This window comes from Symphodus melops (assembly GCF_947650265.1).
Source record: "Symphodus melops genome assembly, chromosome: 18".
Classification (NCBI taxonomy): Eukaryota; Metazoa; Chordata; class Actinopteri; order Labriformes; family Labridae; genus Symphodus; species Symphodus melops.
This window is the reverse complement of record NC_136708.1, coordinates 11,000,924-11,028,653: the sequence shown is the minus strand read 5'-3', so window position 1 is coordinate 11,028,653 and position 27,730 is coordinate 11,000,924. Positions and strand designations below refer to the sequence as shown.

General features: G+C 41.2%; 2 protein-coding genes across 3 annotated transcripts; one reads left to right on the top strand and one right to left on the bottom strand.

The window, feature by feature from the left end:
• Positions 1-5,595: 5,595 nt before the first annotated feature.
• On the bottom strand, positions 5,596-20,386 carry smap2 (small ArfGAP2). Its single transcript, XM_079368224.1, has 9 exons — positions 20,031-20,386; positions 10,649-10,782; positions 8,804-8,968; positions 8,579-8,638; positions 8,129-8,186; positions 7,785-7,942; positions 6,710-6,890; positions 6,208-6,578; positions 5,596-6,110 (listed from the first exon to the last, which is right to left on the bottom strand). The coding sequence occupies exons 1-9, from the start codon at positions 20,134-20,136 to the stop codon at positions 5,985-5,987; spliced, it is 1,359 nt and encodes a 452-aa protein (XP_079224350.1). The 5' UTR covers positions 20,137-20,386; the 3' UTR covers positions 5,596-5,984.
• A 246-nt stretch (positions 20,387-20,632) lies between these two features.
• trappc3 (trafficking protein particle complex subunit 3) lies at positions 20,633-26,109 on the top strand. Of its 2 annotated transcripts, none has more exons than XM_079367811.1 (5): positions 20,633-20,748; positions 21,946-22,043; positions 23,482-23,581; positions 24,629-24,811; positions 25,437-26,109. In XM_079367811.1, the coding sequence occupies exons 1-5, from the start codon at positions 20,671-20,673 to the stop codon at positions 25,554-25,556; spliced, it is 579 nt and encodes a 192-aa protein (XP_079223937.1). In that variant the 5' UTR covers positions 20,633-20,670; the 3' UTR covers positions 25,557-26,109. The 2 variants fall into 2 exon arrangements, with proteins under 2 accessions (XP_079223937.1, XP_079223938.1); XM_079367812.1 differs by lacking the exon at positions 20,633-20,748 and adding an exon at positions 20,995-21,180.
• Positions 26,110-27,730: the final 1,621 nt, after the last annotated feature.

The window sequence follows — 27,730 nt, the reverse complement described above, 5'->3', positions numbered from 1 at the left end:
CAAATCTAAAGATGCACAGGAGCATGGAAACATTCAGCCCAGTTCAATTTGGTTTGCTGGTTTTGGTAGATGAGCGGTTGTCTTCTCTAAAACCAGCCTTAACTTTCCACTGAGCAGTATTCTTAGAGTATGCATTAAAGGGCAACACATAGCAGACTGTCTTAATGAGAGGAGGAGATTTATGACAAAGAGGACAAAAGGGGGAGCTGTAATTTTCTACCTGTGCTTTGTAAATGTTTTCTATGTGCAGTATTTGATAATGTAAAACTGGTATTTTTGTGGTTTGTACGCTGCAGAATTGATTACTTACGGTGCACGTAGTTTTGTAAGAAAATAGAACCAAACTGGGGGGGGGGGGGGGACTGTTTCGGATTCAGAAGCCTGTATTTGCATGCCCTTTGACATCTGGACGCAAAGTCAATAAAGTTTATTTGAATCACGAACAACTGTCTCATTTGTGTTTTTGCCTTGTCAACCAAAAAAAAAAAAATATACATCTGGGAAGAGGAGAGGATGTGCAGAGTGATGACTGATTCACCCACAGTGAGTCTCCCAGTGAACATTTTCTGAAATTATATTACAGAAATGTCGATTATAGCAGCTTGAATCAAGAACTGCTCTATAATTAGCCACAAGCTCAGATTTTTTATTAAAGGGTTATTTTTGGGCTTTTATGCCTTTATTTTGAGAACAGTAGACAGAGTTAGAAACGGGAGAGAGTGGGGAATGACATTCTGGAAAGGGCCGAGGTCGGATTAGAACACAAGCTGCCTGCGAGGTCGGACCATTGCCTCCATACATAGGTTGTGAACACTAACCACTGGGCTACAGGTGTCCCCCAAACTTGGACTTTTTAAATAACTGGGCCCAAAACAATTTTATAAATTTGTTATCAATTATGTAATCTGTCTATTTGGGACAGCAATAGTTAAACGTATCAATGCAAGATACATATGCTTTAATCAAAAGGATATTTATTTTGTTGATATTCACAGACACTTGTCTTGTTTGTATTGTTACAGACATATTCTTAAATGTAAATGACTTATTTGTATGAATATGAAATCAAACAGGGCAAAGCAAACAGGAAAAAAATCAGAACTAATATACAGTACGGTCAATGATCATCAACCTTGTTTTAGAAACAACATACAGATATATTCTGATAAAGAATAAAAGACACATTGTCTCAGTTGACAAGTACATAAAAAAAATACATTCCTTCATTTGCTCTTATTTCACAGAAAATATATGCGACAAAAAAAAGGAACAAGTAACCTAAAGTTGAAGTTTTTACAGTTTTTACTCTGTTGAAGCCTTAGAGAGTGAACCGTTGCTTATTCTAACAGACACTTCCCTTCTCTATAGCTGACAGATCTGTTGTTACAGTGCAGAGTGACACGTTGTCTTCTGGTGATATTGCTCTCAGCAGAGATAGTGACTGCTGCTGCCGCCACACTTTTGCCTCAAATAACAGAATAGACTCAAATGAAAAATAAGAAAAAACAAACAGGCAGGAATCAGTAAGTTTCTGGGATTCAAAGGCTTTACTCCATATGTGTTGGCAGCATTCTTATTATGCTCTGAATCTTACATGATGTTCATTTATTTCTCCTTAAAAGTTCTTAGCTTTTACATTTGTAACTTTTACCTGACTGCCTTGGTGTTATATTATGGAAAGACTGGGATTATTTACACTAGTGGTTTCATGCATTTCACGAAAACAAACGTACAGTATTTAGGTAGAAATGATGATGTCATTTTAAAGAGAGGAGAAGGATGGTCAAATAAACACGAAGGGCTGACAGATTTTGGTCGTACATTCACAATGTGGTTTGGCCAAATCGTAAACCTGGTCCCAGTTTCTTCTATCTTGACGGTAAGACAGTTACATTAAAACCGAACAGAGCTGTTCTCCCAAAATCATAAAGTACACTGTTTAGCACAGAACATTCAAGGGACAAGAGTGTACTATGTTTGACAGAGTCATAGAATATCAAAAAACAAACACACCCAAGCAATACCCCTTGGGTAAGTGCAATTCACAATCATGGAAACATTCAGGACACACATTCATCGAGATGCTTTGTTGGTCTTGGTCAAAGACTGTTTCTTTTTGGGCGTGTGTAGAGAGAAACATTCAGAGATACACATTCGGATATCTTGATGAAGATAGAGTACGTACAAAAACACATTCTCTTCATGCAGTTCAGTGGAAGAATCTGAAACATGTCTGATCGGCACCTTTTTATGTCACTTCCCCTCAAATACATTCTTACTTACAGACATCCAATGTCAGTTGAGGCCTCTTTTGTACAAGGTAGATTAACTTGAGGTGTGTAGCTTTAACTCCACATATGATCACACTGCATGCAATTGACTTTTAAGTGTCCCATCCTTGCAGAGGATATAGCACAGTGATTGATATCCCTTAACATTAGTTTGTTGTACAGTCTAGTTATAAAGGACTGAGGATTTGAATGTTCTACGTATCACTAGTTAAGTGTCTACACACGCTGTAGCAAAGCACTAGAATACTTCACAACCATAGTAAAGCTAGCGTTCGTCTTTGGTCTCCCAAATGAGATTAGTTATTCATTCTTACATAAGCCGTCAGTGACTTTTATAGAAGACATCATAATTAAGAGCTGTCCATGTATATTTTGTAGCTGCTTTAAGTTGTGAGACACTAAGAATCTGAGAACATTTAAAAACTTAAAGGGATTATCTTAACAATAATATCGGTGGATAGGTATAGTTATAAAATTATTCAGCAAGGTGTATATTGTTCTGTTAAAAATGTACCTTGGAAAAAGCTTAGAGGTCACATATTATGCAAAATACACTTCACCATGCTTTTCTAACTCGAAAGTGTCTTTAGCCTGCCTACAAACCCCGCAATGATTAGAAAAGTCCATCCTCTCCCTCTGCTTCAGTTTTCCACAAGCTGTGTGCTCAAACAGGCTGTTTGACCACATTAACTTCATGACATCACAAAGGGCATTAAACTCCTTCCCCCCCAGGCGGATGACACTCCAATAGCTAGGTACCATCTGAGTCTGCTTTCTCACCACAAACAATAGGGCATGGAGCGAGAAAGCCCAAGCTCCCCAGGCCCTTCTAGTGAGGGCCTTGGTTGAACACAGATCACTTGCATTTAAAGATACAGACACAGAAACAGCCTGTTTCGAGCAGGGCTAAAATAGAGGGATTTGTAGGCAGGATCAAATACCAGATGAGAGAAGATGTTTAGTGAGAAAGTTCACAGACCACTTTTGTTGACCCTTAACAGAAGTGCTGACAACTACTTACAAAAAAAAGACTTGATGAGACATCAATCATAGACTGGATATAAAGATGGACGTAGCACCTTCCTCTCCTACTGTTGTACAAAAAGGAAGCCAAATGACCTGCTGAACAGGCACTGACATATTGCACTGGTAACATCATTTGGTGTTGTAGTCTGTGCATGATACTTTACTATGTTTATGGCGTCCTGCTCCTTCCAATAACCAAAACATTCATTCAACAAGAGAGATCCCTCAGGCTGGCACAGCGGAACATATTTTTGTGTCGGTTTTGAAGATACTCACAGATGCGAAAAGTTTAATGACTCTATTGTTCATTTCTTTTAAAGCTGTTCCTCTTTCACGACAGCAGCCGCATTTGCTGATGGAGCTGTCCTCTTATATAGAATGAAATAACTGATACAAACTAAACTTCACAAACACAACCAGCACAATAAGAACATAGTTAAAGACAGACAAACTTGTTTTGTTTTAAAAAAAAGGTCATGTCCCAGTTGACCATCTTTTATCTTGGAGGTCGGGCCTTATGACCTGTGCTGCAGTCAATCAATTGAGGGAGCTCAAAATGTTTTAGTTTTGGGGAGCCGTCATGTCGTCCATCTTTTTATGCAGTCTATGACATCAACCAATTGAGTTTTAGACTAACCTTTTGTCTTGACTTATTCTGACCAAATAAGAACATCTACAGGTAAAAGCCAGTAAATTAGAATATTTTGAAAAACTTGATTTATTTCAGTAATTGCATTCAAAAGGTGTAACTTGTACATTATATTTATTCATTGCACACAGACTGATGCATTCAAATGTTTATTTCATTTAATTTTGATGATTTGAAGTGGCAACAAATGAAAATCCAAAATTCCGTGTGTCACAAAATTAGAATATTGTGTTAGGGTTACATTTTGAAGATACCTGGTGCCACAAACTAATAACTCAAAACACCTGCAAAGGGCTTTAAATGGTCTCTCAGTCCAGTTCTGAAGCCTACACAAACATGGGGAAGACTTCAGATTTGACAGCTGTCCAAAAGGCGACCATCGACACATTGCACAAGGAGGGAAAGACACAAAAGGTTATTGCTGAAGAGGCTGGCTGTTCTCAGAGCTCTGTGTCCAAACACATTAATGGAGAGGCAAAGGGAAGGAAAAACCGTGGTCAGAAAAAGTGTACAAGCAATAGGGATCACCGCGCCCTGGTCAAGATTGTGAAAAAAAACCCATTAAAAAATGTGGGGGAGATTCACAAGGAGTGGACAGCTGCTGGAGTCAGTGCTTCAAGATCCACCACCAAGAGACGCTTGAAAGACATGGGTTTCAACTGCCGCATACCTCGTGTCAAGCCACTGTTGACCAAGAAACAGCGCGAAAAGCGTCTCACCTGGGCTAAGGAAAAAAAGAGCTGGACTGCTGCTGAGTGGTCCAAAGTCATGTTTTCTGACGAAAGCAAATTTTGCATTTCCTTTGGAAATCGAGATCCCAGAGTCTGGAGGAGGACAGGAGAGGCACAGGATCCACGTTGCCTGAAGTCTAGTGTAAAGTTTCCACCATCAGTGATGGTTTGGGGTGCCATGTCATCTGCTGGTGTCGGTCCACTCTGTTTCCTGAGATCCAGGGTCAACGCAGCCGTATACCAGCAAGTTTTAGAGCACTTCATGCTTCCTGCTGCTGACCTGCTCTATGGAGATGGAGATTTCAAGTTCCAACAGGACTTGGCGCCTGCACACACCGCAAAATCTACCCGTGCCTGGTTTACGGACCATGGTATTTCTGTTCTAAATTGGCCAGCCAACTCCCCTGACCTTAGCCCCATAGAAAATCTGTGGGGTATTGTGAAAAGGAAGATGCAGAATGCCAGACCCAAAAACGCAGAAGAGTTGAAGGCCACTATCAGAGCAACCTGGGCTCTCATAACACCTGAGCAGTGCCAGAAACTCATGGACTCCATGCCACGCCGCATTAACACAGTAATTGAGGCAAAAGGAGCTCCAACCAAGTATTGAGTATTGTACATGCTCACATTTTTCATTTTCATACTTTTCAGTTGGCCAACATTTCTAAAAATCCCTTTTTTGTATCAGCCTTAAGTAATATTCTAATTTTGTGACACACGGAATTTTGGATTTTCATTTGTTGCCACTTCAAATCATCAAAATTAAATGAAATAAACATTTGAATGCATCAGTCTGTGTGCAATGAATAAATATAATGTACAAGTTACACCTTTTGAATGCAATTACTGAAATAAATCAAGTTTTTCAAAATATTCTAATTTACTGGCTTTTACCTGTATATGGGTGTCAGTGACAGTAAACAGCAGATGTGCTGGGCTAAAAGTACAAAGAGGTAAATATACTCCTCATCTTTGAACACCGTTGTCTTGGTCGTTTTAAGAAAATCTATTGAAGGCAAGCACGGAGATATGCAAAACATGGCCATGAATAAGACGGGAAGAGGAAGCATGGGCAGAGAGGGGAGAGAAAGAGAGGTAGCAATGGTTTCCTGAACCTTATTCTTCTTCACACCTTCTCAGTCTTTGATCTCCCCCCCTCCTCCTCCTCCTCCTCCTCCCTTGTGTCAGAAAATATCTCTTGGGGAGTCTAATTCACTGATTCTTACTACTCAGCTCTCCTCTCTTTTGTGGCAAATTGGCGTTACACCACCTTCAGGACAAATGAGATCATTTCCAAACGTGTGCTGTCATGTGTGCCGAGCTTGGAGCTGTTGAGCCTCCCATGTGTTGACTGTTATATCCCATCATACCATTGGTGTTGTAGATATTCACGCCTGCCATGTGCTGAGTCACCTGAAAGCCAAAAAACAGACTTTGGTATAAACACATCTTTTTCCACTTTAACATAGTTAATATGGTCAGAAACAAATACACACACACACACACACACCTGAGTCAGGTTCCACTGTAGCTGCTGGGCTTGCGGCACGCCATACACCTGCTGATGTGGTAAAGGGGCAACACCTCCAGCCTGCTGTTGTCCCATCATCCCGCTCTGCTGCTGTCCCATAATCCCATTTTGCTGATGTCCCATCATGCCCTGGGTCATATAGGGTGAGGACATTACACCACCAGGCTGAGCCATGACCCCCTGGGCACCCATAAGGCCATTCTGTTGAGCTCCGATCATGCCTCCCTGTGGCTGTCCCATCACGCCCATGTGAGACGTCATCATGGTTCCTCCCATTCCACCTGCCTGTGCTAAAGAATGGTACGATCCGTACGGGTGTGTCGGATATCCCATTTGGTTCATATACAAACCTGTTGAAAACAAAAACAGACAAAGGGAAGGAAGCAATTTTGGACATGAAAAGGGAATATTTGATGCAAATTCTGTATTTAAGACTCAATGAAACAATGACAAAACAACATTTGACAACCTCTCTTCTTACCATGAGCAGACATACTGCTGGCATGTATCGAGGGGGTGGAGGCATACAGGGAGAGAATAGAGTCCTTGGACAGCTTCTTGACAGTGCCCTTGTCTCCTTTGGATGCAGGATCGAGGAACAGACTGAGGTTTTCAGGCACCGAGGCAGTCACTCTGTTCTGAGGCATAGAGTTGGAAACAGGCTGGAGAGGCAGATCAGGGATGGATGGGAGGGTGGGTGGGTGGGAAGAAAGGAGCAAAGAAATGGAGGGAGGATTCAGTTATCTTCAAAAAGAATATAAGCAAGGGTGAGACATGCTACAAGCGCAGATATAATGTGGAAGAGAAGTCTCTGTACCTGCAAGCAGCACTATGGGACCAAACTTGGGGATTAACAGATTATGAGGCAAAGTGAGAATGCATGGGCACAGGAATATAAAAGACCCTAACCCTCCTAAATCAGAATTAGACCTGATTGTTTCCTGTTAGTATTTTGGATTAATGCGTTGATGTTCCCTTACTTACAGTATCTTTGTAGTTCATTAGTGTCTCCATTGTGTTGCTTGTCCTCCTTGGGTAGCTTTTATATGTCTTTAAATGGTTTTGTTTTGTTTATTTGGCTTTAACTTCAGCAGAGACTGTGTTCTATTACTCTCACTAATTCCTTTCTGTAAATCATCTATGAAGTAAGGGAGACTGGTGTTTTGACCTAAATCATATTCTAACATATTTACAATGATGTTGCAAACATGCTGGTGTTTTCAAGATCCACCCTCCTGCTATAGCATGTTCATTGAAACTTAACGTCATGCCATAATTAGAAGAGTAGAATTCCTGCGTTTTGGCTCGCTTATTTTCAATCCATCTAATAGACAAATGATTTGAAAAAAATAGAAGATATAGGATTGCCAAAGTGAGTACAATTTATCCTTCATAAACGATGTCTGTTATATAGCAATGCATTGTTGAGACCAAAATGTTTGACGGCCTATTCAATCCACATTGCCATCCTTAGAGCCCTGCTGCTAGCACGGGGAAGAACATAAAGGCTCTGTGGAGAGCAGACAGTAGAGTGTGTACAGTGTGTTATCTCCCACCGTGGCTGTAGAGGAGGAAGCAGAGGACGGTGCTGGCAGGGAGCTGAAGAGATCCAGAGCAGAGTGTGCCAAACTTGGATTGGACACCGCTGGGCTCTTATTACTGTCTGGAAAACATCCTCCACCATTAGACACTGCAGGACAAGGAGCAGGGGCATCTAATGGAGGGTAGACGAAAGCATTATGATTATTTTCAGTATAACCTGTGTATAACTTCGAATCTTATCATAATTCGAATAGTCAGGCTTTGTGTTTGGTTTGCCTGCGTGCCTTTAAAAACAAACAAGTAAGAACAGCCTGTCATATTTCTGGCTTTAATGGAGGTTGGGTGTGAGGTGCAATACCTAATCCAAGCAGGTCAGTTAGACACTGGGAATTTGTCTTCGGGCTGATGTCTTTTTTCTGTCATAACATAGAAAGTCAGCAGAATTAATGCTGCATGTCTGAATTGACGAATGAGCACAATCCTTTTTCTGCACACTCTCTCATGCTGAAATGACACTCCCACTCTTGTGAAAACAAAAAGACCCCAGCAGATGTATTCCCACTTTCCCCGGCTTTCTAAAAACCTCATCTTTTTGAGATGTACCCGGTGTCCCCTTCTCCTCACTGACCCACACCGCGTCTCCTTGTTTTGTTTCACTCCTAAGGCCGTGTCCCTAAGCAGTATGGCCGTATTCGAAAAGAATCCAACTCATGTCGAGAAAAAAAATTAAGCATAAACTTCTCTGCTGCCGCAGAAATATTACGATGATACGAGCAGAAGTGTCGCCTTTTGAGGTGTACAAACCCACCAATTTCATCTTCTCAAACACCACTGGCTCTTTGGGTATGTTGTCACAGCTCTTTTCTTTCTGCAAAAACAAAACAAATGGCTTTGCTCAGCAGACAATTTAAGTGGAGTGGCCTTGTTCTGGAGACAAGACTAGAAAATATTCACTTTTTATCTCTGCTGTTACTGCCTGAGAGACAAGCTCTTTTTTTCCCCCTGCGTGCCGTGTGTGTGTGTGAGGACTTACCCTGAGCATCTGGATGTCAATGACCTTGTCCATGTACTTCTTCTTATCGTACTTGTCCCTGATGAAGATCTCTGCAGACTGGTCTGTCTCAGGCCTCTGGAAGCACTCAGGTAAGAAAGCCTCATACAGGCGTTTGGCTTTGGCATTGCCCATCTCCTGAACACACTGGTGACAGTGAGACACGTCACTACCAATTTCTCAATATGAAGCATGGTAATGAAAAATGATTCAATATCCAAGGCCTTATTTCCAGCCTGTGCGGAAGACATTCTGATAGAGACGTGGGATTGTTTATCTTAAAAGACTAAAATAAAGATGCTGACTGTAGGGATAATCTCACTGGGAAGCATAATACTTACATTCTTGCCTGACAGACTTTGACAAGCTGTACAGCATACTAATAAGAAAGTATATCCTTCTCTACTGTATGTAAGTGTGCAAGTATTCAGAATATGGCTGTGTCTGCAGCAACCACTTCTTTTTGTTATTCAGTCCTGCACTCAGAAAAAGAAACATTGCCCTGACTGCTGGTTATTCTGAACACAGGATCTTGTTTAAAATGGGTGAAATCAAAAAAAAGAAAAGTCTAAAATTAACAGAGTAAATATACTTTCATTCACCTAATTAAACACATAATCTCTGCAACACAGTGTGGAAATAGGTCTGGCGAAGTACAAGGTACTATGGGAGAAAACAAGTCTCCAGGGAACAAGGGAGGAGAAATGGGCAAGAAGAGGAAAGCAGTAAGAAAAGAGTTTTTTTTTGTCTATCTTATTTTGTATTTTGTATCACTACTACAGGACACACACCTACTGAGTGGCCAAAGAACATTTACTCGTACCAGTTGTGAAGTGGTCTGTAGTTTGTTTCATAAAGTTAGTCTTACTACCAGTATCTAAGTATATTATATTTATTTGGAAATCCCAGTGCTTTGGATGCAAACAAGCCCATTTTCAAGTCTTTAGGCTAAGCTAAGCTAAGTCTAGGGGGATGTGTTTCTCTTCAAACTCTTTTGGCTTTGGTCTGTTTGTAAAAGCATTTGTTTTTGTTCTTTAAATGTTCTTTTGAATTAGTGACGGAAAACAAAAACTGTTTTTCAATAGTTTATAGTAAACAGACTTCCTGGTCTGACAACTCAAAGTGCATTTACACCGCAGGTGACACACACTCATTCACACAGTGACGGCAGAGTGTGCTTTGCGAAGTGTCCATCAGTATAAACTAATCCATTCATACACATTCACACTGCGCTGACAAATCAATTTTGGGGTTAAAAGTCTGGCCCAAGGACACATCGGACGTAGGTGGATGTGGCCGCAGGAGCTAGAGTTCGAACCCCCACCCTTCTGATTGAGAGACAACAAATTCTACCACTGAGTCACAGCCACCCCTAATATTCTATTGTTGTTGTTTTGAACCAGATTGGAGCCACCTTGTATTTCTTGGCAGCCTTGATTTGTCTTTCTGATTTGGTGCAGACTTCCTCCGTCTCCTCTCATACAAACACAAGGTTAACTGTTTATAGTCAACAATGACAAGGGCTGTAACAAAACACAGTTTGCCGCTATCAATATAGATTATAATTGATTATAGTTGTATTTTCCTTAGTACCCATTAGAAGCCTTAAATCTATTAGGTTCAATACAAACTCTAAGGAAAAGCAATATGACATTGACTATAATGTGGATTAAATGAATACATTAATCATACACCGTATCACTTTAATATTTCTGGAATCCATCTGTAGGCCTACTGTTTGTTGGACACAGCGTAATGTTTTTTAGACATTAGCATGTAGCAAATGTCGCCTTCTTAAATCTTTGAATGTGTGGTGTGAGCTTTTACCTGGACCTGCTCCTGGGTCCACTGGTCAAGATTCACAGACTTGACTTTGGAGATGTGGACCCCCAGGTTTCTGTGGATTCCAGCACAACGGATACAAATGAAGATGCCCAAATTCCAGGACGCCCATCTCGGACCTGGCAGAGAGAAGAGGGCAGAGTGTAATGTTGTTTATGTGAGTAGAGCGGCAATCAAGACATCAGGCAACAGATCAGGAGAAAAACAATTACATAAAGATGCAGAGTTAATCTAGGAGAGTTAAAGAGCGAATCAAACGCTGAATGGCTGAGAAAAATACATTTTAGTCAAATTAAAGACTGACAAGCCTGAAATTCAATTAGGAGTTTGAATTCAGCTGGGAACAAAATCTAATCCTGTGTAAGTCATGCGCTGCCCTGGCACATAATGGGAACCAATAGGAAAGCTAGCCTACATAACTGAGACTGAGAGGAGAGTGGGGGAGTGGAAAGTCAGACACGCACACACACACACAGACACACAGACACACAGACACACACACACACACACACTTAAACACATACTTACACACTCAGAGCCTGGATACCTGCAGGGAAGATTACTCATTTGGTCATGAGCCTGTGTATGTGGGTGCCTGGATTTCAGAGAGGGACATTTTGTCCTTCTTATATGTGTGCATAATAACATTTGGGTGCTATGTACCCACAAGCTCTATAGATTTTAGTTTTCACATTCAGTGTAATGTTCAGACATTAGCCTGTGTCTTCCCTCTATTTGCACGGCTGTGAGGACACTTTTCTGGACAGACAACTCTTAGAGGGCAAAATAAAAACAGTGTCAGGCCATTTTTTCCGCAGGAATTATGCAACTTTCCTCTTCAGAGAATACTGTCAGCTTCAAAGAGAATCCTGGAGCTTTTCCCTCTCATCTCTTCCTACATCTCTCTTTCTTCTTGCCCCTCCTCCTCTTCCTCCTCCTCCTCCTCAGCCACATCTCTGTCCTCCATCTTTTTTTTTCTCCTGCTCCCTCCTCCCCTGCTCGCTCTCTGAACCAGCTGAACCACTCTCGTCCTCTGTCTCCATCTCTCCACTTTATCTTCTCCACGAGTCCTTGCTTGGCAACCTTTCTGCAAGTGGTTGCACTTTGGCCCTTTCGCCACTAGGTGGGAGAGCAGTTTTTCATTTGGATTGGACATTTCCTGACAACCAACCAAGTCATGGTCCATTGTTTAAGAAAAGCCATGCAAATGAGAGAGGAAGTTTGAGAACACAAACATGCAAATCCTTCTTCTTTCTGCAAGCTGCGGAAACACTGTCTGCTCGCAGAGTGGAAAAAAAATAGCATCTTGTCTCGGATGCTTCCCGAAGTACTGCCAAATGGGATCATGCATTGTTAAAAGGCAAGCATAAGACCAGCAGTCTGTTTTGATGTATTTGTAGGTTTTGCCGACTGCACCTTTTTTAGATTAAAAAAATGAAAAGACACCAATGGGTACAAAAGCAAATTAAAGTACAAAGAGAAAAACAGAAACAGTAAACACACGGTCACGAGACAGACAGAGGGTGTCCAATCACCCCGCGTTTGTCTGGCTGCAGCATTAGCTGTCATGCCGGCTCATAATAGTAGAATTAGTCAGCAAAGCCAGCTTAACTGCTGTAAACATTGGCACTGACACAGAGGAAGAGAGATTGTCAATTGTATCGAACTCCCAGGACACTGGGATTACTTTTTTTTTCCTTTTCATCCTCGTTCTACTGCCGCTCTGTGTCCTCCTGGCTGGCATTTTTCTTATCTCTCCCATTCATTCCTATCCCCCCTCTGTCTTTCTGGCATATCTTACTCGCAGTTATAAGACTCTTGTTTCACTGTACTATGCATTCTGTTTTCTGTATGTTCATGTGTCGATTGGGGTAAGCAGGTCCAAAACAAGAAGAAGTTGAAGTTGTTTAAAGCGATCACTCCTGCACAATGCACCGCAGTAACCTCTGTTTCAAATCAATGCACAGCTTGAGTAAGAGGAGCCATATAAAATATGTCTGTCCAGCAACAACGCACACCTCCAGGTACTTTGAACAGATATAGCAGAATGGGAGTAGGTGGAACAGACGTCTAAAAATGGAAGGAGAGCTGGAAGGGAAAAATCTGTACAAATCAGATTTTCTGTATTGAAGAGTTTGCATTACAGCGTCCTGTTTCTCAACTGTTTGAAAAACACAAAGAAGAAGCTTCTTCTTCTTTTTGTAATCAAAGAGAGAATGCAACCATCTCCTTTGAAGGGAAAGTTAAAGATTCATCAATGAATAAATCTGCCCTCCGTTTTTTTTCTAGGGCAAACTACCCAAAATTGGTGGGTTTGCAGAGATGGATGAATCATCCTGGCATGAACAGACTGCGGTTGTGGTTGTTCAACATGCGGCTTGAAAGCACATCAGGGGGAGAGGAAGGCTGAGCTCGATGGAGAGCCAAGGACAGAGACAAACAAAAGAGGACTTCTTTTTTTTTTAGAGTCATTAAATGATGGACTTGTAGCTGTTTGATGACCCGCTGGGATGAAGAGGGGGTATGACCAACAGCAAACAGTGATCTGTAATGATGCTCTCTGTCACTCAGTTCTTTCAGAAGATGATGATCTTTTATATTTTACAAATAACTGTAAACTGAGTGACTCATTGTCAACAGTGTTTTGGGATTTCTTTTCTTACAACTTCTGTATATTTATATTCTGTGTACTACACATAATAAATATAATGTATATGTAGACAGACAGACAGACAGACAGACAGACAGACAGACAGACAGACAGACAGACAGACAGACAGACAGATAGACAGATAGATAGATAGATAGATAGATACTGACAGTCAATGTTAATGCCTGCAACATTTTTTAATACTGTGGTGAATTGTATTCCCCATGTACAGAGGCTGCAGTCCTCCAGCAGGCAGCCCAGGTTCGAATCCGACCTGTGGCTCCTCTCCTGCACGTCATTCCCCACTTTCTCTCTCCCTGATTTTCACCACACCACATTTCCTTGGAACTCTTAAAGACAACGTAAAGACATCGAAACACGGCCTCGTGTCCACGATGATGAACTATGTACTATAAAATGCAGATAATTGCCCTTTGACCTGTAATGTGTTTTTATTCCAAATGAAAACAAACAGTCATCAACTGCATTAAAAACAAACTTAATCTTACATTTTGAAATGGGCGGTCTTTAACTCTGATGCAGTGACAAGCACACACTTGTTCACATACCTTTCCTCCTCCAGACACACAGATAATTCAGTATTGCCAATTTTTTTTTCTTCTTCTGCTGAGCCTCTGTTTTTTATCCAGGTTTCATGATTCGACAGTAATTTAAATGGAGACAGCGCCACATTAAGACCCCGGGGAAAGTTGACAACAAAACAGGATATTTGGCAAGACAAACAAAGTTAATTGATGAAGCCACCTGTCTAATTCTACAGCTTTGAGCTGCTTTTATTCCACTTGCACAGTACTGTAAAGGTGTAGAAAAACAGGCCTTTCGATCAGCTCCAACACCCTAATGTGGAACAATACATTTATAATAGAGCAACTGTTGAGGAACTTCAAATCACCACACAGCACCAACATGGTCACCCACCAAACACAAACACACACGCACGAGCAGAAAGATGAGGCTCATTAGCACATATAACACAAGGATGAAAGGTGTTCTCTACATGTGTCAAGACAATCCCACAGAGCCTCGGTCATTAGTGGATTCTGCGTCCTCATACGCACTCCACACACTATTGTAGACTCGCTCCATCCTTTAGCCCCTCAGTATCTAAACCCCTTCATAAACCCAGAGGCCACCAAGTGACCCAGTCCCAGACTGAGCAAAACAGATGGACCCCTATTGATAATTTACTCATACACACCCACCATCTGTGTTACACTGCAAGAGTCCCAACTGTGATGCTGCAGGTGAGTCAGTGAAGTGAAATGGGTTATACGTGAAAAGATGAGTAAGACACCTCATGGCTGTTACATAGTTTAGAGTCTCTTAAAATCACGTTTTGCTCATTTGCCTGTTGAGCTTCATGTAAGCCTTTTACTAATACAGATTATTTAACTCATTGACATTTTTTATGTTATTCTTTTAAAAGGCTTATTTTACTGAGTGTACATTAGAGCTAAAAAGCACAGATCAGTTTCTTTATTAAAACAATAGCATGTTGGATATATAGACTTTAAAAACACTGACGTAGTCTTGTCGACGTCACCCATTGGTTTCTGAGGGGGCGTTATCTTCTCCAACTAACTTCCGGCTTATCTAAAATAAGGCAAAGAGGCGGAGTCAATGAAAGGCCAAAGGAAGCTCTTGGTTGGTGAAACACACCCATCTGCCTCGTCCAGCCAGTCATCTTGATAGCAAGATTAAAAAGTCAGGAAAAAGCCGACAGCTAAAGGTCAGCAAGGGGATTTAGCTAAGGCTACATCACACTCACCTGCCTTCTTGTCTCATGGCTGTAATATATTCACAACAGATTAGTTTACAAAATACCCACAGTACACTTTGGACCAATTGGCTCTAAATACCAAACTTGTTTTTTATACCAGGCTAGAGACAAGTTTATGTCTGCTGGGAACAATGGGAATTTTTACATGGGAATTATTGGGAATTCCTTTCGTTTGAGAAGCCAGCCTCACATTGACAGTTCTTTGCACTTTCATGTTAGCTTCACTTTTCAACATTAGGGCTTGATGGAGAGTCATTGTTTTTTTTTTTTTGTGCCTGTCCCAAGTGGACATTCGAGGAACTGCAGTTTTTTTGCAATGCCGCATTTGCTTTATTTTTCAAAACTGAAGGTTGACGCTCACTTACTCAACAATAAAAGTAACAATAGAAGACTCCTTGCAATGATTGTGATCTTGAGTAAAGTGTTTGAATACTATATTTTTTGTCGCACTGTGCTTTCAAATGTAACTCTCAATGATTCCTGATCTCTGTTTGTGAATAGAAATACTGCTATAAATTAGCCCAATTTCATATAACTGTTAAGGGGGTCTGCTTTATAATCTAAACTTTGGCTTCTCTCTGATAAATGTTTCTTAAAGGTGGCAAGATGCTTATTTTTCCCAGGGGTCATCCAGCCATGGCAGTATATGATAGTATACACATGGCTGTACTGAACACTGTAGTGCAGAATAAAAGCATGCTGCCACCCTCTCCTTGGTTCTCTGGGAGTCTAAACTCAGTGCCAGTTAGGGGACACAAACAGCCAATCACCTCCTCGTCTCAAAGGGAAATTCCTGCTGGCTTCTAATTGGATGAGATTTGAAAGCAGGGAGGCTTGGTGGAGGCACGGGGAAAAGGCATGATATTGCCAGGTGATATCACCATGGCAATCGGGGCCTGGCGTGTACGTAAACACACTTACAATGGAGACAATAAAGGAGGAAGGCTTTTATGTAAACACACACACACACACACACACACACACACATGTGCATGCCTCCCCTTGAGACTGAAGCCAGAGGTTGAATTGTTGACTACATTATGCACTCGCCTCACCCTCTCTTTACCATCACATTGTTATTTCCTGGCAGTATTAAGGATTTACCGTATAATGGACACTGTAAGGAAGTGGTAATAAAAAAAATACATGCCACGCTGTACAGAGGAAGAGAGAGTTGTACCACAGGTAGTAAACCACAGTCAAAAAGCAGAGATCGTGTTTCATTGCTGCCGTATCACTGCCTGATAAAACTACTGTATGTTTTTGTGTGTTTTCATGTGTTGGTGTACACATGCACTTCCCTCCTTACGCTAGGTCCACTTCCTCCTCAATCAACTGGAGGGAGGCCAGTGATAAACGCACAGTAATCTCTGACAAAGCAAACAAGATTACAACAAACCTCATCGCCCACCATATGGCCTAACACCTGACTGGAGAGCAGGGAGGGGAGGGGACGAATGCGTCTTAAAGGTGTGCACGTGTGGATTAGTAGGAGTGTGTGCTTGTCAACTAAAGCACAGTGGAGTAACACACAGATTTGAAAAAAAAAAAAAAGTGCTAATCTGTTAGGAGGATAAATGCCTCTCTTCAAGCACAAATCCAGATCACAGTGTCATATGATTCAAGAGCTCAGTCACATGAAAGAAGGTGGGAAATGAGATGTACGATGTGATCTTTTAGGAGACATTTATTCTTAAATTTGTGAAATAATAAATGCAGAACATGTTCTTTTTACCAAGAGCTCACAAATTATAAATATCAAACACACAAAACCTTGTATTATTAAACAAAGTATTCATTGTGTTCTTGTTACATCTCTCGATTGAGAGACCTTCCTATCACGTCATCCCAACCACAGACAAACACAAACCCACTTTTGTTTATCAAGATGGCTTGTTTAGCAGAAAAGCTAAGAAATGAAATAAAGAAAAACAGGGCAAATTACGTTGCGGAAAACACATATCAGAAATGTCTTCATGCAAAAGCTCCATCATTAGGATAACTAATTCCAGTCAGTGTAATGATGCTATTTTGTGTTACGCAAGGATGCTGGTAATAAATAATTCTCTCTACATCAGAGCCTTTTTTCGGCAGCCACCTGACCCCTTAAGTGTTTCTTATGAAATATTTGTGTTGCAGCATCAGCATCTCAGATCCTTTTCCCCTGCATTGGAAAGCAACCAGAAAGAGATAACAGAGACGCAGACAGCGACCGGACATCTCAACACCGGAATAGTTCCCAAAACAAAAACGCACACATGTATTGCAGAACTTTTCGCATCAAAGAGCAGGAATGTTGTCCTTTGCCATGACACAGCCTGAATCCCCCCAAAAAAGCTAACATCTTACATCCCTCTCTGTCATAAAGCAGAAGTGTTCTTGCAGGCGCTGTAAGATTTGAAACCATCTTTGAAGAGTTTGTCCACCCCTGACGCTGTTTCTCCTCTCCATTTTCTTGACGTAATGTCTGTCTAACTCTGTGTTTGTTAAGGGAGCGCTGAACCTGACACCAGCACCACAAAATAAATGTTACCGAAGTCATTATTATAGGAAGCTTCCTACTCATACTATTCATGAAGTTTTCATAAAGAATCCCAAGGGTTTCACCTGAGTGACAGCATGCACTGGTGCACTCAAGGTCTGCTCTTGAGAATTTATGACTGAGGTGGAAACTGAGTGACGTGCTGCTGTCCTCTTAAATCATTTCTCGGATAAGCCATGGAAAGGCCAATCTCATTAATCTTAACACCAGCAGTGCCGCTGACTGACATCAGAACCACTTCAAACTCACGCAATGGAATCCCACTTCATCAAACAGACTGATGCTTGAGATGTTGGAACGCTGTTCACAGAGGTCCAGAAGGAAATGAGCGTGCGCAAAAAACACAACCAAACCATTAGTGTCATGGATTTACACCCACACATGTAAACCATAGTCCTATCAAATGCTGGAAGGGGAGTGTGGGCCATGCATTCACACCATTTGGCCAATCAGATGAAGCCCCTAGCTCAGTTTGACAGCAACAACTTGGTTGCGGGGGGTGAGGTTAGCTTGCACCATCGTTTGGGAAAGAGAGACGAGGAAAATGTCGTCTTTAATAGGGCCCCTTATGGACGCAAATCACCGCTTAACACTTTGTGGAGTGATCATGCTGGTTGTAGTCCATATAGCACACTCATCTGGTGAAAGAGAAATGCTAGTGTAATACAATAAAACTCAAATGAAATGCTATTTCAGTGGTAAATAATTATAGTAATATCAGTGCATAGCAGAGATAAAATTATTGTTACTGATAGTCGCTAATATCCTCCGATGTTATCCGCTGGTCCATTGATCAGTCGGGCTCCAGCTCATAAGGACCTTATGGTGAAAAAGAAAACTTTACTTCCTCATATTTTTGACTTATTGTGAGATTGGGAGAGATGGTGTTACAAACGCAGGCACTGTGTGTACATGCTGGACAGCAGAAAGACAAGAGAACTGCCAAGCTACTACGCAAGCTCTATCAATTGTTTATTTTGCACATTATAGCTGCCATCACAGTATTCAGCAACATGATGTTTTTCCTCATATTGTGCAGGCCTGACAAAAAAAACAAAAAACGGCAACTTACCATTCAACAAAAGAATGGTAACATCACGTCCATGCAGGTTTAGGAGCACAGCCGCTTGAACAATACTGTTTTTAAACTCGAAAGGTGAGGTACTTGTTATTAGAAAGGTCAATGTGAACTCAAGTCGAGCTATGTGAATTATCATCAGGACGACCAAATGATAGCAGGACATTTCATTGTAAATATACTTCAAAATCTTGTGTTACTCGCATGTAAAGAACTCCTTGTCATAAAAAAGATGTAACACCTCTGTACAACATGAACAACAAAACTGTTGTCACTAACAACACAATGGAGTTGACAGGTTTTCGACAGGAAGGATTTTGTGGTATTGCACTTTTTCGTCAATGACGTACAGACCTGCATTATCACATGCATGCTTTAAAACATTTGAAAGTCACACATGTTATTAACTTATTGACAGTTTGTCCTGAAGGAAGAAAGAATGTTGTAGTGTGAGTTTTTGGTTTCAGTCTCCAGCTCAGTGTATTTGTAACCACAGCAGCAAGTGTTTACTGTTGACCCAAAACCACCAGCATCATCTGAGTAAATCTGGTTCAGCAAATAGCTAATGGTGATGTAGCTGGAGGCCTACGTGTGGCGGTTGTAATATGTTAAATTATACTTTAATACATCTTGGATTGGTTGCAGCAGGTTATAGACATCCTGGACTAAAAAAAGAAAAAAATGAAGGACAGTGTGACGTCAGAACAATGACTTCCCAGATCCATTGTCTGCCACACGTAGGCTTATTACTGAGGCTGAAGGAATTACAACAAGTAGTATAATGTTATAATAATGCCACTATAAAGTCGGAATATTGTAGTCCCCTCTTGTTAATTGTAATGCATGCCATCGTTGCCATTTACACATAAACTGATTCTCCATCATCATGCAGAAACAATGTGCTCAGGGTAACTCAAAATCAGTTTGAGTGTTTCTCTGAAAGAACAGTGATGAGGATTTAGTGAGCATCAGATGTCCAAGAAGCGTTCTTGTAAATATATACATAATTCCATACTTTGCCAACTTCTCACTTATCAACATTTGATTTACACGTGATCAAACCTTACCCAGTGGTGTTAATGGATATCCTTATTAATGTCATGTTAAAGCTGCCTGCCATGCTCCTGCCTTGTAAGGATGTGGCCCCGTGTCTTGCACCATCTACAACGTAATTGGTCGATAGGTGATGAATGCAATGCCGCATTTTCTAGCGTAGTAAACGAGCAGGAGAGTCGGCTGTCTTGCACTGACTGACTGTCTGCAGGCAGAGGATGTGACCAAGTATAGACACCTTACCTTTTGATTCGCAGTCAGCGCAGAATTTATTCTCTTCCAGTGCCAGTAAAGAGTTGAGGACAGTCTGGTATCTGTCAACGTCTTTCACAGATTTACCCGTCATCATCGCACCGGTGCACCTCCTCCTCCACAGCCCCGCAACAACAGTCCGAGCCGGCTATTGTTAAATAGCCTCTGATTTGACCGGCACACCTCGTCCTCCTGGATCTCAAGCAGAGCGACTTTGTTTCACAGCGATGCGGTGATTGCCTTCCTGGCCAGGTGTGCTACTCGAGATTCAGATATACAAGTCAAGACGTAACGTGACAAAAAAAACACACGAGACTGAATAGATACATCTGAAACCTCTTACTGAGTCCAGCTCTCTCTCTCTCTCTCTCTCTCTCTCTCTCTCTCTCTCTCTCGCTAAAATACTCACAAGTGCGCGCGCACACATGCACGCAAACATCATTAAAACGCACACTTTATATTTTAAGGGGGAAAAAAACTAAAAACTAACGTTTATCAGATCTGAGAGTGTTTTTCCTGATTTGTAAAGCAGTTTCAGGCATTGTGACTTATCATCAATTTATTTTATAGACCGTAAGAAACGTACTGCGTATACCGCCACCGTGTGGTCAAACATGAGAAGGACAGTCTAATGTTGGACAGCTGTCCCCCCTCCAAAACGCGAGACGGCGATAAAACATCGTACAAAGAGGAAAACAGCCGAGAAAGGGTGAGACAGGCGCTTGAACGTTAAGGTAGATAGGAGTAAACCGGAAACGACATGAATTTCTCTTCAAAATAATTTAATTGACTGATGTTTCCGCTTTAAAAAATAAATATCGTATATGCAAGAAAGTGAAATCAACAATAAGGTATGCCTGTATTCATATTAGTAATATTTCGTTTACACGTTCTTTATTAGGGTTTAATATTTCACAATCAAACTTTTGATTTACAGTAAAAACCGGAAGTGAATATGTGAAGCTAAGCTAGCTAGCTTGACGCGTGCGGAAGTGCGTGACTGAACTGGTGATTACGGAAATATCTACTCAACCAGAATAAAATAAATAAAGGATTAATATCGCGTCGCCACCTGTGTCATCCTGTAATACTGTCCACAATGTCCAGGCAATCCAACCGAACGACAGACAGCAAGAAGATGGTAGGCTTCCCGCAGGATTAATGACAGACCAGCTAGCAACATGCTATCAGCAGCAGAAACGCGACCTGGTGTTTCTGTGAAATAGGCTGCATGTCAGCTCTTTTTGTCTTACGACTGTTGCTAGATGTATGACATTAATTTGAGCCAGTGTAATGTCATTGTTATTGAATACTGGCGGCCTTGAAAATAAGTACAGTGAGTCGTATCCTGCAGGCTAAACAGCTAGCATTGCCCCTTCTTCCTTCACATTATTATAAATAACTGCAGACAACTTAAAAACTAATCAGACATAATTGTGCGATTACATAAAACACATTACCAAACGAACTGTTGCATAAATCAACAGAGCTACTTCTGAATTGCTCTGTATTTTAAGATAACAAACAATCGTGGACCATTAGACTTCCTGTTGCAGAAGTACCCCTGTGTGTTTGGCTCTTTCCAAATTGGCTGAAGAGTTTATTTGATTGCTGTTTTAATCTTGCCCTGCTAGATTTAAGGATGTTCTATAATCACAGGAGAGGCACGTACTTCTTAAATGTGCTTGATAACGTTTTACTGCCAAAACCCCCTTTCATTTTTGTAAATTATTGGGGGTGACTCGTCTAATTGAGATTATAGAAATACTGTTTTCATTTCAACCTGATCTGCTTTTTGTAAAAAAAAAAAAAGAACAACCTTCAACTGATCCCTTCCATATGGATGTACTTGCATGTTTAGTATTTTAGTACTTTAAGATAATCCTGGTGTTTTTCTGTGTTGTAGAACTCAGAGCTGTTCACTCTGACCTATGGAGCCCTCGTCACCCAGCTGTGTAAAGACTACGAGAATGATGAGGAAGTCAATAAACAACTGGACAAGATGTAAACAACCCTCATCTTCTTTACTAGCTATGTTTATATTCAGATTATTACATGTATAGTCTTTGTTTCATCAAATGCATAGATCTTCTGCTTACCATAAGGTCTCTATTTTCCTCTTACTCTTACAAGTTCATGCTTCTGAAATGTCCTCCTCGACTTAGCCTACTCTAACTGCAGCTGTTTGTTTGCGGTACAACAATGCATTTGTTAGTGAAGAGCCGTTTTCACACATGCACGCCTTAAAATGAGAGAGAGTTTTGGGAGGACTGCCACCCAAAATAATCTCCGGACATATCTCTCGCACCTCACAGTGAGCGACTCTCCTGGTCAGAGAAACAAACATACTGGTGAACACAGAGCATCATGCAGCGGTGTATTTACACACACAGAGATCTTAAAAGTCATGTGCATACGATCAACAGACGTGCACCAATCAATGAGATAAATGTCATCACCTCTCCCACGCAGGATAATATCGCTCCTGAGTATCCTGCACTTTTGTAGAATGTCTCGACTGTACGTTTGTCATTTTAACATCACTGTTTTTGTGCATTGCCTGTACAGCTCGTTGGTCAGCTGAAGCTGTTTTTAAATGTGCTAAACAAATAAACTTTGACTTGACCCCAAAAAAACACAGGGATACGACCAGCACCTTACAATACTCATATCAAAGTAGTACATGAGATAATGTATATCGATATTTAAATGTTACTGGATTTAAGCTGTACACCCTCTGCACAAGTTTAATGTCAACTTTTGCCTTTTTGCTTGTTTAACCAAGAGTAAAGTAATGATTGGTCAGGCCTCAGTCCTCTTAACGCACACCTTCACCCTTCTGCTAGGCTCTCCTGCAGACATCAGTTGACACTACTCGGCAGAGAGTTGACTTAATCCTCTTTGATTTCTAACGCTTCAGTGTCAGAGGTTCCACTAAGGTCTTGGTGTTTCTAAAAATGTTTATAAAATTGTCTTTTGAAGAAGAGAGCACAGAGAACATTTCTTTGGAAGGTACTGCTGGAAACGCTTTTTTTTTCCCCCCACAAAATAAGATTAAGAAAAATAGATGAGTTAAAAAAAAAAAAAAAAGGCACAACATCCTTTAACGCTGACAGGACTTTGGCCTGGATGTACTTTGCTTTTCTGGTTGTGGAGCAACCCTAAGCTCTCTCCAATCTCATCATTAGGAGGGTTGTCTCATCTGGCCTTAGAAGGTAGTGAGTCTGATGTGCCCACTCTGCGCGTCGCAAGCTAACTAGTCCGAGGCACGCCATGTTTGGGCTGGGACGCATCAGTTGTCTTCAGATCCTCTAGTTAGGATAAGTTGCCATGGCCTTTCTATCATAACTTTTAGCATCTGCCAAGTGAATGACCTCAAGATGTGTTGGAACCTTCTATCTCTTTGCTATCATCTTTTCATTTATATTTTTTTCTCTCATAGGGGTTATAACATCGGCGTGCGTCTGATCGAGGACTTCCTGGCACGCTCCAGCATCGGCAGGTGTCAGGATTTCCGAGAAACGGCGGATGTCATCGCTAAGGTAATTGGAAGGGTCCGGGGCCAATCAGAGCATGACCGTGGACTTTTCCCAAGACTGAGGCAAGAACAAGGAGGCTGAGGGACGACAGGAATGGAAAGCTTAGAAGGAATGATTGTGATGAAACATCCTAACCCTAGATGAGGTTCAGAAGAGATGCGCGTAGGGAGGGGTAGGGGAATATTTGTAACTCGGACCAAGTGTGCATCCTAATAAACCAGAGTACAAGATCACATTCCTCGCTGCCTTTTGAGGCTGAAGTTCTAATTTTCAAAAAGGTGAGGATTCACACACCAGAATGAAAAGCAATCTTCTCCCTCAGAGAGGTGATGCACATTTAGTGACCTGTGTCACTGTTCAGGTTCATGCTAATGCATGTCTCCTGACTAGAGCTGATTGTGTTTAGTACTCCAGCTGTTTCTGCTGCTCGCTAATGGAGTCGTTCCACGGACGTAATCCCACACTAGCTCAGGGACTTGGCTCATGGTCTGTAAACCGAGGACCACTGAGGGACATCGGTTTGGATGGCTCAATGAGAGCCCTACTTGAGGAATTCACATTGCCTTTAGCTAACTCAGAAACCACCTCCTGTCCTTCATCGGTTGAATATAACTGAAGGTCTGTTGTATGTTCACAAACACTGTTTTTTTTTTAAAACTACCTTCCCATACAAACAGCAGTAGAAAATCTGCCTTGTGCCTGTGAATATAATAACTTTATAGAATGACTTTTGCATGCGTGAGAAAACGTGCAGCCCTCTTGCGACAAATCACAGGGAAAGAGCGCTGCAGAGGAGAGGAAGCAGGAGACGACAGTTATCAGAAAGGAAGTGTCTGCAGGTATTTTTTGATGTTTACCTGAAGTGAAGCAACGTGAAGTTTGCATTGACATAGGAGAAGCTGAAGGATCATCTTAGTTATAGTCACGAGGATTGCCTACAAGTGCACTGGTTTGCTAATGAGTATGTATGTGTGCTCAGTAAGTCATTGTAAATAGTTGTCAATATAAACTGGCATGTTCTGACATTCTTTTGTTCCTAAATCTTACAAGGTTGCATTTAAGATGTACTTGGGGGTCACTCCTAGTGTGACTAACTGGAGCCCAGCAGGGGATGAGTTCTCCCTCATCCTTGAGAACAACCCACTTGTGGACTTTGTGGAGCTGCCGGATAACCACAGCACGCTGATATACTCCAACCTGCTGTGTGGAGTCCTCAGAGGAGCCCTGGAGATGGTAGGGTCAAGAGAAATACTCTTTTCAAGGAGGAAATGCCAGTTAAAATAAGTACAATATCCTTATTGACAAAGTCTATCTGAACTCATAATCAAGAAATTACTCACATTACCTCAAGGTTAGTAACGTTTTTTGTAAAGCACCGTCCAAGAGTGGTCTTCACAAATTGCTTCAAAATAAAAGAATAGTAAAAAGGTAGTTACATAAGAATAGACTGATGCTTCAAACTAAGTGAAGTCTAAACAGATGGGTCTGTAACTGCTTTTTAAAAATGTCCACTGAGTTCACAGTTCTCATTTCCAGTGGCAGACGCTTACAGAGTTTAGGAGCAACAACCTGAAAAGCACAGGTCTGCTTCAGTTTGAAGTCCTCTTCAATATAGGAAGGTGCTTGACCATGCAGTGCTCCATGCACAGTTACAAGAATTTCGAATTGGTTTCTGAAATATGATGGGAAGCCAGTTCAAAGACATAAGGATAAGATGTGACAGGAGATCTTTTAGGAGGTTTTGTTGGAGCATTTTGGACCACTTGTAAGGTGGTCCAATGTTGCAATGCTAAGATGTGGAAATTTTTACAGAACAGTTTGTGTGAAGAAGAAGTTAATGAATATGATTCTGACTTAGGTCCAGATGGCTGTGGATGTGAAATTTGCCCAGGACACTCTGAGAGGGGACAATGTGACTGAAATTCGTATGAAGTTTATCAAGAGGATCGAAGAAAATCTCCCCGCTGGAGATGAGTGATGGAAACAACCAAACACAAAAACACTGAAAGGATGAGTCGGCAAAACTCAAAACATCATGAGTGGTAATATACTCAGTAGGCCAACAGCAAGCTCCAACCTTACTTGTCTTAAACGATTAAAAAACACTCCTCATTTTCTAGGATCTGTACCATCCATGATTTGCTGAATAACACCTTCTGGGGAAAAAAAAAACAACCCTACACACTATTACAACACAAAACAAGATGATCACATGGACACCTTAGGTGGAAATAAGGTTTCTTGGCACAGTTCTGTGGTTATGACTGCGGGAAAAACAGCTTTGGTGTTTGCATAAATAACAGCTGTCGCTGTTAGGAGAGAAGATTTCTTTTTTTTTTTAGTTGATAATAGAAAAGCCTTTTTATGTATAAAATGTATTTTTTTTGTGTTTCAAGGCTGGAAAACCTGAAAATGTAATGATTTATGTTTTTTTTTTCTTTTAAAGAAATAACTCTTCATTGCTGCCAGTTATAAGGCATATTAAATTATGTTGTCAGATATTTCAAATAAAGCTTAAATATTTGATGTGATTGATTTTTTTCCATTTGACAGTGAATAGCTTGACACAGTGACGTACCTGTTGGGCTAGTCACACGCACTGTGTCCTCTGTACCGTCTTGTCAGCTCTGCTTCAGTGCACTGTGGGAGCATTAGTCCTTTTGATTACCGCTAAGGCAAACAATAACAGGCCTAATGCCTCTCTTATGTTTGTTCAGGGTTCATGAAAGTAATTTGCATACTTTAGTGTTCACGTGTGTGCTCGCTTGTGCGTAAACACCCACCCCACCCCCCGTGCTAGGTTCTGGTTGTCACACTTGTGAATGGTTTTCCCCAGAAGTAACGAACACAACGTCTCATTGAGACCCCAGCACGCCTCGTCAATAACTGAGAACACAGGTGACCTTTCACAAACACACGAATCAAACCCTGCTCTTTCTTCAGAAGCAATCATCTGGCCTGGACGCAACTAAAACATTTCCAATGTTTTTCTTTTTCGTGGTCGTTATTGTTTTGTTATTGTGTAACCTTACAATAACATTTGTACCAAACTCACGACTCTGCTCAAAGCACTTTAGAGGATGAGATTGTAAGATAGGGATTTCCTTTTGGAAAATCTGTCAGCTATTAGCTGTTGGAAACCTCCAGGCTCTACACATCCTATTTTATAGCGGCTATTACATGAACCCAAATCTGCTTTTACAGTTTTGAGAACACAGCCACTTGAAGTATAATTCCCCTAAAAGCCACCAGAGGTTGCTGTGTACATTGAGTTCCTCTGCTGTAGGTCGGATTGTTCCCAATATAAGGCTTAATAAAGGTAGTTTTAGCATTTTTTTTGGCCAAAGAAGGGTACTATGGGAGAAATACATTCCCTTTTTTGTGGGAGTAAAGAATAGAGCTGCCAGAAAACATAAATAAAAGGTTCATTTTAAGATCAGGATTATGGGAAGCGCAAAGAATTTGCAGTAGTTGAGTCAGTGGCCTTTGCCAGTTTGTTTAAAGCTTTGATTTGGCTGGAGATTAGACAAAAGATGACATGTACTTTTTGTAGTGTATAATCCTGGGAAAGATGTATGACGATGGGATTTTTTGGTATTATTTACTATCTTTAGCCCCTGCCAATTCTCGTCTGGGATAGTGCTCATTCAAAAGGATAAAGCGTGGAAAGTGGAAGCGACCCGACAGCCGTCGGCGAGCAGTAAGCCTGGCGAGCCATTTGTTTAGCTCTCGACACATTACGTGCACATATCTAAGCACTGTGTAGGCTTGTGATGTGGATGTTGGATGGAAGGGGGGCAGGGAATAGTTTTTGTGCAGAAGCTCAGTGTAAATGGCTTGGCAGAATTAGAGCCATGTACCTTGGGATGGATAAAAAGCTGGGTTTGTGTATTTGTAAAAAAAAAAACCCATATTACTCTGCCATATGCTCACAGGAATTTGACTTGACAAACACATATGCACACATACTGTACACTCAAACCGAGGTGAGGATGAATTTATTATCATCACTGTACTCACAAATAGGTGTTAATACACACTGGAAGGACTCTGTTAAAACATGCAAAAGGCCATTTTTTCTGTCCCTCCACACTTCTAGCAAGTCTAGTGAATGTTTTTTGTTGAGTCTGACCACGGTTTAAAACATTGTAT

What these genes read in the sequence shown, in the direction of transcription:
- smap2 (XM_079368224.1), bottom strand. Translation starts at nt 20,136, where the DNA reads ATGATGACGGGTAAATCTGTGAAAGACGTTGACAGATACCAGACTGTC. An exon ending in TTGACATCCAGATGCTCAGG is followed by an intron (nt 8,639 to 8,803) that starts GTAAGTCCTCAC and finishes TTGTTTTTGCAG; the next exon opens with AAAGAAAAGAGCTGTGACAA. An exon ending in TACAGTGGAACCTGACTCAG is followed by an intron (nt 6,111 to 6,207) that starts GTGTGTGTGTGT and finishes TTTGGCTTTCAG; the next exon opens with GTGACTCAGCACATGGCAGG.
- trappc3 (XM_079367811.1), top strand. Translation starts at nt 20,671, where the DNA reads ATGTTGGACAGCTGTCCCCCCTCCAAAACGCGAGACGGCGATAAAACA. An exon ending in AATAAACAACTGGACAAGAT is followed by an intron (nt 22,044 to 23,481) that starts GTAAACAACCCT and finishes TTTCTCTCATAG; the next exon opens with GGGTTATAACATCGGCGTGC. An exon ending in TCAGAGGAGCCCTGGAGATG is followed by an intron (nt 24,812 to 25,436) that starts GTAGGGTCAAGA and finishes ATTCTGACTTAG; the next exon opens with GTCCAGATGGCTGTGGATGT.